Raw genomic sequence first — 12,928 nt, forward strand, 5'->3', positions numbered from 1 at the left:
TATTAAAATACTACTAGTCTACTTTATATTTTAACACGAATCTAAAATCATAAAGTCATATTTTCTTATCTAAGAAGTGGACTTATTGAACCATTTAGTATAATGATAATATCTATATCCTCAATTTGTTATTTTACAGTTTGTTAGATAAAGTAGAAGGTAGATACGCCTTCATTACCCTCAGTTTCGTTATAAGAATCATCGAAGCGATGGGAAACGCAGCCTTTCTGACAGCAAGCTTCGCCATCATAGCCAAAGAATTTCCTGATAATGTTGCCACGACATTTGTGAGTGATCGTGAACTAAATCTTATCCACGAGATTATGCAAGTATACAATTATTTTAGGCATCTTTAGAAACCTTCTTCGGTCTCGGATTAATCGTTGGACCTACGGTGGGCGGAGCTTTATACCAAGTCGGAGGTTACACTTTACCGTTTGCCGTTATGGGATCTGCTTTGTTTGCGTCTGCGGTGTTAGCCGCATTTATTTTGCCAAAGCAAGAAGATAAAAGAGACAAGGAAAGTAGCCGTAAGTAATACAACACATATTTTAACTATTTTTCTCTTTTAATTATGAAATACTTTGTTATCCATCAATTTTCATCAACTATTTTCTATAACGGTACTGACTCTTTTTACTTTTTGATAGTGACAAGGTTATCCAGGCATTCTTCATACAGTCAATCCAATAAAACCGTGTTTATTTTATTATTTATTTAGTTTATTTTAGCTTTAACATATAACAAAATTCTAATCAAAATTAAACAATGAAACAAAAATAATATCAAATATAATTTATTCTAACATTATAGCACATATAATGTATAATATAGAACGACCTAAACTTCAGTTAATTATACAGCCACAATAGTATATATATTAGAGTTTTCTTATATTTACATTGAATTCTATTCCAGACCACTTATGAAGTAGAATGTTATCCCCTGGATATCTAATCCACCTAATTAACAATTTTAGGCCAAAACAATATAATTTACTCCCAGTAGAGAGCATATTTATCTTTTTACATTTAGTTTCTATTTTCTTCGTTGCTGTGTTTTATTGTCAAGTTATATTGATATCACTGTCTGTCCCTTCAGTATTACTAGCTGTGTAAATTTTTCTTGATAAAGTTATATTTAATCACTGTATTATCCTAAATGCATTTACTATATCTGCAAAACAGTTAGTCACTCATCCATCCTCTTCCATACATTCTAATTTAATGTTCATGTATAATTCTGAACACACATAAACACATAAACATACAAATTTTTACACTCAATTTGATACTCGTCTTTCAATACAATTTTCTACAGTTATCCTCTATTAATTATATACACAGCTTTAGTTCTCATCAACCTATCTTGGTAATTGTCAGCACTGGATCATAATATGCATATACAGTGATAGGAAGAAATACATCCTACTTTTTGAAATATATCTAAAAAAAGATACAGAGTTATCTTTACCCCATTTAAATTATATGCTCCTTAACAGTGTATGAAGTTTATGAAGTTTTTGATTGATAATTTCCAATAGTTTCCTCAAAAATAATTGCATTAAATTATCCCTATATTGAAAAAATTTTTGTGTACTCACTGTTTCAGACTGTTCACATTTCATAAATTTGATCTCCAATAGGGCTGACATCAATTCAAATTCAAATTTATTAAAAATAGAAAATGCATATTTATCAAAACAAGCTAAGCGTCCTCTATTTGATCTCATCTGCAACTAAGTACATCAGCCTGGATTTTTATATCATTCACCTTAGAGGTTTATTTTAAGAAATTAACTATTAAGAATTTTTATTATATTTTGTAGATAATTCTACTTTTCAAATATTTTTCATTAATTTAACAAAACGTACATGTTAAAGTCATTTACTTTAATTACATATATTGCATTAGTACTTTCCTGTGAAGTAGCTCCTTCGGTATTTGTTATATACATCAGTTTTCGTCATCATGTAAAATCGACCACGATTTGACCAAGACCAACGGTTCTAGGAAGGATTAATGATTATTTTCCTGTCATACAGATCTTCAACTACTTGATTGATATTTAACTCTAAGTCATTCGATCTGTTCTTTATAGCTGCATTATTTTTTATGCTGCATCAGCAATAAATGTCGAATTGAATTAAATTTAAAGAATCAAAGAAAAAAAAATCAAAAAGTTCAAACTTAATATAACTATAAATAAGGATAGGAGGAAGAAAAATTTTTTCGTTGTAACTTCCAATATTGTTTAGGACACTTCGATATAGTATGTACTTTCCGTCTAGTTGTTAACATTTATGGATCACAATAGTTTTTTTTATTCTTACTTCATGATAACTGATTATATTTTTCTCTTATTTATAAAAATATTTATAGCTATATTAATATTTTATTATATCTCTAGCTTCAGTATTCAAAGCCCTTAAAGTACCAGGGATCGTGATAGCCTGTGCCAGTACAATAGTAACCAGTACCTCGATCGGATTTCTTCAAGCAACCATGGAGCCGCATTTGAGAGTGTTCAGTTTGAAACCAATCGTTTTAGGATTGATGTTCGTGATTAACGGAGGTGTTTACGCCATAACTGCCCCCGGATGGGGATGGTTATGCGACAACTACATACCACCCAAGATAATAACCGTCACCGGATGCGTATTGGTAGCTGCTGGGTTCTGTTTGATCGGACCTGCCCCATTCTTCAATTTCCCTGTGTAAGTTTATTAAAATTTATAACAACGTGTGCATCTTTTGTTCTGTTTTCGTCGCTTATTTTACATATTATTTAGTTTCTCTTGAACCTTTTATTATATTATCGATTGTCTTAAATATGAAATATCTATTAACATCATTGTATATCATTAACTGATTAATTGAACACTGACACACAACGAAAAGTTTTATTTTCCCAAAATAACGTACACAAATTGGCTACAAAACGTATTGAGTTAGAAACAAAAGCTTTTATTTTACTTCAAAACTATTTTATTTGAACGGAAAGGAGTGGCGACGTGTTGAAACGACGGTTCACAGTATATAATTATTTTGGCAACTAATAAATACTATTATTCATTAATATATGGATCATAACAAAGGGTACTTCGCTACATACAACACAAAGCTCTAAAAAGGAATATCTCTGTAATACTTATTCGATGAAGCCATACTGTAGGGCATTTGAAAGGTAACAATCGATTGCAGATACATTATAGTACAATCCACTGTAGATACATACATTCCATTGTGGTTTCAGTCCAATGCCAATCTATTGTAGGTACACAACAGATGTAAAGGTAGTGTATTACGACAAGTTATAACAAACTAAAACATTTAATACACATGTCTATCGAAAACATTTGAAGAAAATGAAAGATATATTGTTGAAAGAAGACCAGTAATAACGAATAACAGACGCAAAGTCATTCTCTTGCGGGACAACGAACGATCACGTATTGCAAGAGCTTTGAAGGATATACTGTTACAGTTCGGTTGGGGACTCTTCCGCAATCACCGTATTCACCAGATATAGCGTCTTGTGATTACCTTTGTTTAAATCGATAACTTGGCTGACACACGTTTTCGTAATACTGAAGAATTCTGAACATGATTGTGTGTGATTTTTGAAAATACGTCGCTACCAGGTTGCCAAAAAGATCGGAAAAGTTGTAGAAAATATTTTGATTAATATATATTGTACCAGTTTTTTCTCAATAAACGACTATTTAAAGTGAAAACATTATTAGAATAAATTCAAGAACGTAATATACGATATATAATTTTTGAACTTTATTGCCTTATTTGTCAAAACCACTATGATCTTTTTGTTAGAGATAGACTGTGGTTCTATAAAAAAATCAGATTTTATATAATGATATAAGTTTTCATGCGATCTCTGACATTTAAAATATATTATTATGATATAGTATTATTATTTGTCCCAATAATGACCTTAAGCAAGCAGATAATAGAAATTTAACGGGTAAAAATGCATTCATATTTACTTCACAGTCAGACAATTTGTAATCGATTTTTTATAATAATGCAAATTTTAAATCACGCTTCTGTTAAAAATACGTAAATTAACCAAGGATAAATATAGTTTTTGTAACAAACTGTCTACCTCATGTTTTGTTTAAACGATATTTTTATTTATTTAAATAATTAAATAAATGAAATAACAACAATTCAAGAGAATTTCGTTGTTTCATAATGAAAGGTCAAAAAGAAATCGCATAAAAATATCTAACCGTTTGAAAATCATTTTAGAATATTATGGGTGTGTATTTTGGGACTGGTCCTGCACGGCCTTGGAATGGCCGCCCAGCTCGTAGCATCGTTTGGGGACGCACTCAGGACGGCAATGTAAGTTATTAATTGAATCATAACACATTAATATTATTTTTGATTGGTTTTAGAACTCACGGATTTCCCGATAACGTCGAGACCTTCGGTCTGATATCCGGACTGTGGACGAGTACCTTCGCACTAGGTGCATTTCTGGGGCCTTCCATCAGCGGTATTCTTTACGACAGTGTTGGCTTTCAGAATTCGTCGATGTTTATCGTCGTCATACACTTGGTGGTTGGAATTGTGACTAGTATTTTCATTTGTCTCTCTAAGAAAACAACACAATACGTTGAAATAAAGGAGGACAAATCAACGGATACTGATATTAATCATTCCAATGCTAGTACGTACGAGAGTATTAGAAGGTGAGAATAAAATATGATCTATATTGAAAAAAGTACTTATATGTCTCAATATTGGTTTATGTAGTGAAACTGAATATGAATATCTAAAACGTTTGCAATATTTTTTATTGTCGTTAACTACTCATTTCAGATTTCAGTATATATATATATATATATATATATATATATATATATATATATATATATATATTCATATTCATATGATATGTGAAGGTTTCAAATAACAAATATACCCCCTAAAATTAAATATTTATGCCCTCTAAGAATATGAATATACGATGACAGTTTGATAAGTCACTTTATAAGTTTGGCTTTTGAATGAAAGATAATTTTTCACAAAATAACGTTACTTAATCTACTTTTAGCTCAATATATTTATTTAGTCGAGCGTTTATTTTTATTCGTTCTAATAGATTTTCCCAAGACCTGGTAATTTGTTTATAGGTGTGTATTGTCTTAGTGGAATAACTCTTTTTACTTCAGGTTGTGCGGTTGTTTTAGCTTCAAATCAATATCAAATCTATTCAAAGGCTCTGAATAATAATGGCCGATAATCGTTTCAGTCTGATCAGTTTAGACAATCGATATGAATAACCGCTTTATCGCGCGGTTAGTTTTTTCTTATTCATATATACATGTAAAATATGATGTACTCGCTCATAATTTCATGGAATTTTCGAGGATTTCTCACCCAAACTCTTTTGGGCGATATGAACGTTCGGCGTCACTTGTACTGGTACGACCACAACGGCACATAGTAAACCACTACTTATTGATATTGATGGAAAACTATTAAAAGATGAGAGTTGATGACATAAGTGATGCATTTAATGTTCAAGAAATTTTAAAGTTACTGACTTATCAGACTGCAAAATTGTTGAACATATTCTTATCATCCAAGATGTTTATCTAATTCATTCTCCTGTAATTATCTAACGTCTTATTCAAGTTTGTGACATCTTTACAGATGAAACTACTTCAAGTATTTCAAAACAAGCTTCTGGTGTTTTGAAATCAAGTGTAAACAACTCAACAATCAAGTGTAAACAAGAAAGCAGTTCTCATCAATGAGGGTTTCTATTGAAGGGGGTTTAATAGATACAAATCGCAGGCTTTATCATTTGATAAATATCTTGTAGATTGACGATATTTTATATACTTCTTAATAGATCTATTCATTCAAAAGAGTGCCTGACGAGATGCAAAAGTGGTGTCTCCTTTCAAGTGCTCCAAAGTCTGATCATCGAATAAACAACGTTGTCTATGGTCATTATCTTTGAGCAAAGTATTAAAGACCGAACGGTAAACTAGCTCTTCAGGACATATATATTCCTTTTCGTTAAATTTTCTGGGCGAGGTAATTTTTCTTTAACACAATTGATTCTTGAGTTGAAATATGCTCCCAACAGCTCTTGAAATTGATAAAAGACGTCTTGTAAAATCTTGTTCATCATTGCATGATATATCAACGATCAACTGCAATATATACGTGATTTTTCGTGATCGAAGTTTGAGCTCTTGGACTAATCGTCCAACGAGAATGTAAATATGTTCTCTTGTTAGTTTTAATACATTTTTAACATTACAAAACTGGTATAAATATAGCTGATCTATGAGGTAATAATTGAGAGTTACAAATCAAACTATTTTAAACTATTTAAGCTAACAGATCAATTGAAAAGTCTCCAGCCTACACACATTTTTTTGGCAAAATTAGATTTTTTATTCAACATAAGTTCCTTCAAGGGTGATATACATACACTGATTATAGCGACCCTCCAACTTTTCGATGCCATTTTTGTAGTACGATTTGTCCTTTGCTTCAAAATAGGCCTCAGTTTCGGCGATCACCTCTTCATTCGACGAAAATTTCTTCCCAGCGGTCATTCTTTTGAGATCTGAAAATAGGAAATAGTCGCTGGAGGCCAGATCTGGAGAATACGGTGGATGAGGAAGCAATTCGGAGCCCAATTGATGGATTTTGCCATCGTCTTCACGGACTTGTGACACGGTGCATTGTCGGTTGCGTTTTCCCACACTTTGGAGCGGGTTCATCGTGTGCAGTCCACCCGGATGACTGCCGATTGGACTTCAGAGTGAAATGATGGAGCCATGTTTCATCTATTATCACATATTGATGCAAAAACTCGAGTTTATAATGCTTGATCATCTTCAAACACTGCTCCGAATCATCAACTCGTCGTTGTTTTTTGGTCAAAAGTGAATTCGCGCGGCACCCACATTGCACAGATCTTCCTCATATCCAAAAATTTGTAAATGATATGATGTACATGTTCAGTTGATATACTTAAGGTATCTGCTATTTCATTGGATTTCAATTTACGGTCATTCAAAATCAATTTGTCAATACAACCACTTTTGGGCGTCTGCACCATCGGTGCTCATTTCACCACGTCTAAATTTAGCATATCAATCCTTGATGGTTGATTTTCCTGGGGTAGTGTCAGGAAACTCAGCATCAAGCCAAGTTTTCGCTTCAACTGTATTTCTTCCCTTCAAAAAGCAATATTTTATCAACACGCGAAGTTCCCTTTTATCCATTTTTTCACAATAACAAAAGTTGCTTCACTCAAAATGCTATAATTCACAAAGTAATGGTCCGACAACTGTCAAATTTAGGGCTAACTAAAAAACATAAGGATTTAATTCTAGTAGGGCCATCTATGTGTCGAGCCTGGGACTTTCTGAATTCTGCAGTAACACGGCTTGTCATTATTAAGTGTCAATTTTACTAGGAAATATTGTGGCCTATTGGGCTTGCCTGCAAACGTTCTCATGTTACCATCTTTAGATATATTTTGATCATTCATGTCTGTCATTGTTCAATATAAGATTGTAATTATTGTAGTCCAGATTGTTTCGACATTTATAACTATATCACGTCACATCCTCAAAGATGATTCAGCGATACCCCTTTTAATCTAAGATTTTATAATAGAGTTCAGTAAATTATTTCTAAATAATAGTCCAATTAATAGTAAGAGCTAATGATTTCAAAACACCAGGATCCAAGGACAAACTAAATTTCCAAGTCCTAGGAATCATTACAATCCTGTTCCTGTTGAAAATGTATAATATCTAAATTATATATTTCATTATTGAACTGAGAATTCGCAAGAATGTTGAAGTACGGTTCTATAGCTTCTTCTCGCTCTTCGTTTAATATGTTCCGAGATGTTAGAATAGGTAGAGGAGGAGAAATTTATTATTTAACCAATATGGAGGTAATTCAAAGACTCAATCAAGGTTAATCTTAACATCTTCTATGATTTTGGGACCTTATTGTAATTGTTTTCAAGATCGTAAATGGAAGAATATATATATATATATATATATATATATATATATATATATATATATATATGAAATTATTTTATGGGTCATTGAAACGCCGTTTTGAATATGGATTAATTGCAAATGTATTCTACTTTAAAAAGTGAAACTCATGTTTTATTTAAAAATTCGGAAAGAATTCAAGTAAATTTACGAAAAAGCAGAACAGCCTTCGATTTTTGACGTACGCGGATCTGTAAACCGCTTGAAATCATTAGAGATGCAGATGATATGTAATTAAAACGAGGTAATATCATGTATTCCTACCAGGAATGGCACCGGTTACATTTGAAATTGTTTATATATTGTTTATGTTATTAAAATTAATTGTTTGTTTTTTTTATATTTTTGTAAGACGTATAAATGTTTAAAACATTAGCTGATATAAGTGCTTGCATTTAATTGGATTATTCATCACTTTAAAAAGATATTTACCGAGAAAAATTAATATAAGTATTATGTTCTATCAGTTTCTACAATTTATCCCATGTTTCTGGTAAGACGGCGCCACTTTATAGAAGGGAGATGTTTGTTTGACAACGATCTAATCATCCATTCGTTTTCATACTTCTGCACTATTCCGTATGTCAGCTAAGCTAAATTGCCAATATGAGCAAGTGGTAATGAGAAGGCGTTATGTCTGGTCAGAACATTGAGAGCGGCTGGACTTCCGTTACTCGATATTGCTGGTCATTTTGTAATAATATGTTATTCAGTATGATCAATTGACATCTATAGATATCGGTAGTAAAAGTTTAATTCAGTTTTAGCATTAAGTATACAATACGTATTGCTGGTCCCACCATATAGTTTATTCTTCCATGGACCTGAATATTTCGATTAAGTGGCGACTAACTCATGACTTTTTATGCTTATGATTGTGTAGATTTTTTCACTTTTCATAACAATACAACAGTATGGTTACTGTTTCCCCTCCTTTTAAATGTTTCGCACTGTGATTTATTACATGTAAAGGTTTAGAAACACTTGATTTATCATCTGCTAAGATTTTGACCTGGGTTCTGATCTACTAAATCCTGTTATTATTTTTTAACGAAATTTATTTGCTCTTCCAGGCCGTTTTTTTGTCTAAGAGTGTTTCATGAGTTTCTTAGGGTTAGTTCAACAGATATCTTCAAGTTAAACAACCAGTCAAGTATTTTGTTGATATTACAGTCCTGAATAAAATTATCATAAATATCAAAAATGAAGATGACATCTTGTCGGCTGGTTGTCGACAGAATAATCATGCTACTTCTGCGATTATCTACATATTAAATTATACACGTGTTTGTAACTGTCTATATACAATACCATATAAGATTCCACAAAGAACAAGCATTCATATCACTCAAATATTTGTATTGAGTAAGAACGGATATCTTCTGGAATTTGTAGCACAGGTTAAGCCGCAGTTACAACCTAAAAAAATCTAATATATAAATTTAAAAAATGGAACCTTCATTAATATTTTCATTGTACGACACTCTTTGAACAAAGAACTATTAAAATTCATTTTTAAAATAGGCGTACCCAGACTTTTTTTTATTAACTGTAATTCGCCAGTTCAAGGCCTTAATGTATTACGTCAACAAAAAAGTATCTGTAATGAATCTAATTATATAATAAAGTAAATAAACTTACAATGTTCCTATCTTTTAAACTTGATTAATTAATATGAATTAAGGAATCCTAATTAACTTTCTTTTAATTATTTCTAAGTTTATTGGCTCTCTAAATATTAATAAACTCAAATTTAAGGTATTCTATGACTTTTCTTGATGTTTTATTTTGTTTTAATTACCTGCGTCTATTAATTCAAATATCTCACAACATGGTTCATTTGCAGCATGAGATCAGTAGGAACTGGTATATCAATAGAGAAAAGCAGACCACCGGCGATGAACAGTCTGATCGCTTGCAACAGTTATAAAAGTCAAGCGTGGAGCGAGAAAGATTCGCCCAGCTTGATGATGGGACCCTACAGCCACAGCTACGGCACCATCAAGAGTCGGAGCGTGCCCACAACGTATCTACAGGGTGTTGCCTAGCGAGAATACACAATTAATGGCAACAGATGAACTTCCCGCTATCGATTAGTAATTATTTATTATTTGTAATTCGTTTGGGTATGTACATACATCGGTTGGGTGGCGATATAGTAGCATTAGTTTATCCGAAATATTTATAGTTATAGGATAATGTATGAACAAAATAATTTAGTTTTACAAGATTGTATTAAACTATGTTATAAGATCATGTCCTATTTTTTAGGACGTTTACTTATTAAATATAGGATGTTTAAAATAAAGACTCTTTTGTTTTATTTAACAAGCATTAAATATTCTCATTAGTATAACTATAGCTTATATTCGAAGAATGCAATGGCAATAAATGAAATTTGTACTAAAAATATGAATCACATTTTTGATCTCTTTTTTTTCTTGGAGAATTATTCGATAGATCGAGTGATAAGTTGTTAGGTGGTGGTAGGAGAAATAATTTTCGAGCTAATTCATCCTAGTGGAGGATTTTTATTAAAATAATGGAAAGTTCACTGCTATGAAGCTTTAAAACTTTCTCCTACCAACATAATTCCTCTCGTTCCTCAAAAATAATCCGTAAAATCGTAACTTTCATTTATATTAAAGCTGTTTTATTCTTTCACCAATAAAAGTTAAGTATAATAATATAAAAACAATTGCCAAAGTTTCAATAATGTTTTGTGAAACTCACGTTAAACCTCACACCAATCTACTGGTTGTATAATCTAATACTATTGTACGAGTACTATACGTGGTGTTTTAGAAGATTAATGAAATATTTTTTCTAGACTTTCGAATGGTCAAATATGCGTCAGAAAATGTAAGAGAACTTAAATGCAAATAAAAATGTCCATTCGTAGATGCTCACTTGCTGAAGCAAATTTATTGTTTCAAATAGTCCCCATTTCGTTCCTTAGATAGCTTAGATAGTTATATAGAATCCAGGAATCCAGTGGACAGAAATGTCTTAACGTTATATTTGACATATATAGCATCTCTTATAGAACAAAATAACTAACAGTTTCAATCAAAATCCATATGTATTAGGTACTTTTCAGTACTCTGATATTTTTTTTAATGTTGGAAAAGTCATCATCGATAAATTTTGCCACTTCTTCAGCATTTCGAAACCGTGGGAAAGCACTAATTAGAGGGCGGTAGCCTGGTGAGTAAGCAAATTGCGGCAGAACACATTGTCTATTTGATTTACGACAGTATATTTTTGTGAGAGAGTTGTCGTGGAAGTTGATTTCATCTGTAATTCACTATTGCTGGTTTTTTTTGAAACAACACGTTATTTATTTAAGTGTTATTCAGTTTTAGCAGCTCAGTAATATATTACACCTTGCTAATCCCATCATATGTACAACAAGTTTGGGTGGCTGTGAATATTCTACTTCGGTATCATTACGGATGGTTTTTCTGAGCAAATCATGACTGTTTACGCTTAGCATTAGCGTAGTAGATACACTTTTCATAGCCTGTCACAATACGCTACAAAAGTTCTTCTTTTTCCTGCCAATTAATGAAACCGCTTTCTTGAAAGGATTCGAAATTTCCCATCGCATGTAATCATCTAAAGATAGTTGACTGATCAAATGCTAAGCTGTCTAAGAGTTTTTTGAAAGTTTGGTCTGGGTTTTCGTCCAATAGGTTTTGTAATTCATTGCCTTGGAACTCTTAGGTCGTTGACTAAAATCACCACTTTTAAATAGTTGAAACCAAAGTCGACAATTGGGATATGACGACCAACTTCACCAAAACTTTCTAAAAATGTTTGATAAACTTTGACCACAAATTTATTCAAATGGAACAACAAAAGTCGAAAATTCAATTTTTTTGAATACACTGAATAGCTCAACAATGCTAAATGAAAAGCCTAAAAATAATACTAAATATAATAATTATTTTCTTTATAGAAATGCCAAAGCTACTAAATTGGCCAATTAGCTTATGTTCCTTAAGAGTTATTTACATTTCACATTTTCACGAATAGACATCGAGGATCGAAACATATGCAAGCACCTAGAATACGAAAATGATATAATATTACATCCTCAAATAAACCAAAGAAAAATAATTGAAATATCGAGAAACAAGAGTGCGCAACTTTTTAATTCAACTGATCCAACTGAATGTGCTACTGAATGTAGTATTTTCTGCAATTTACAACCTACAGCAACTTGTTGATTGGTAATTAAGCCTTTGCTGAGGGTTCTTTGTCATCTCCATGCAAATTCAACAGGGTAGTAGACAGCTCTGCCAATGGATATTATTGATTTTCATCATTTCATCATCAGTGTTCAAGCAAAGCATGACTGCAAATATTCTTCAAGTCTCTTCATTATTAGTGATCAGCCGCAACTATTTTGACTTCCCAGAATATTAGCTCCTATTTTTCTGATCAGTCCGTATGATTATTCATGTCTATTTTTGAGACTAATCATTAGATCCTAAAAACCGATTTTACTACAGAAGGAATTTAATCACCTTTTTTTTTGACAAAAATGTCCAAGTTACTATAATTTGAGTATATTAATCGACTGTGGGACTGTATGTGGTTGATTCATTAAAATGCCATGAAACATCAACATTAAACATCAGATCGGTCCAGAAATCTATAGTATCATAGGCAAGATCTATTTTTCTAGTACTTTTAGTTGTTCAACAATTTGCTCTATGGACAATAACTATTTCTTATGATAAATATTATATACATGACATGTAGAAGTTCATACAATCACAAGTGATCTGTGTAAAATATCCTAGTCTAAATCTTACTCTAAACCAATATGTATTTATTAAACAGATCTA

At 31.8% G+C, this 12,928-nt stretch overlaps 1 protein-coding gene across 3 annotated transcripts in view; it reads left to right on the forward strand.

Moving 5' to 3' along the window:
• Positions 1–10,380, forward strand: part of LOC143202585 (MFS-type transporter SLC18B1) — a 28,099-nt gene extending 17,719 nt beyond the window's left edge. For 2 of the 3 annotated variants that reach the window (XM_076414198.1, XM_076414197.1), the window contains exons 3-8: positions 140–287; positions 347–530; positions 2,411–2,717; positions 4,270–4,365; positions 4,419–4,715; positions 9,919–10,380. In XM_076414198.1, the coding sequence (XP_076270313.1) occupies positions 140–287; positions 347–530; positions 2,411–2,717; positions 4,270–4,365; positions 4,419–4,715; positions 9,919–10,120 (1,234 nt within the window). In that variant the 3' untranslated portion in view covers positions 10,121–10,380. Of the gene's footprint in view, positions 1–139; positions 288–346; positions 531–2,410; positions 2,718–4,269; positions 4,366–4,418; positions 4,779–4,928; positions 5,347–9,918 lie in introns of those variants that run through there. The other variant, XR_013007196.1, reaches the window with a different exon arrangement.
• Positions 10,381–12,928: the final 2,548 nt, after the last annotated feature.

This window comes from Rhynchophorus ferrugineus, unplaced genomic scaffold (genome assembly GCF_030347505.1).
Source record: "Rhynchophorus ferrugineus isolate W39M unplaced genomic scaffold, kcgeb_rfMv2 rfM9, whole genome shotgun sequence".
NCBI lineage: Eukaryota > Metazoa > Arthropoda > Insecta > Coleoptera > Curculionidae > Rhynchophorus > Rhynchophorus ferrugineus.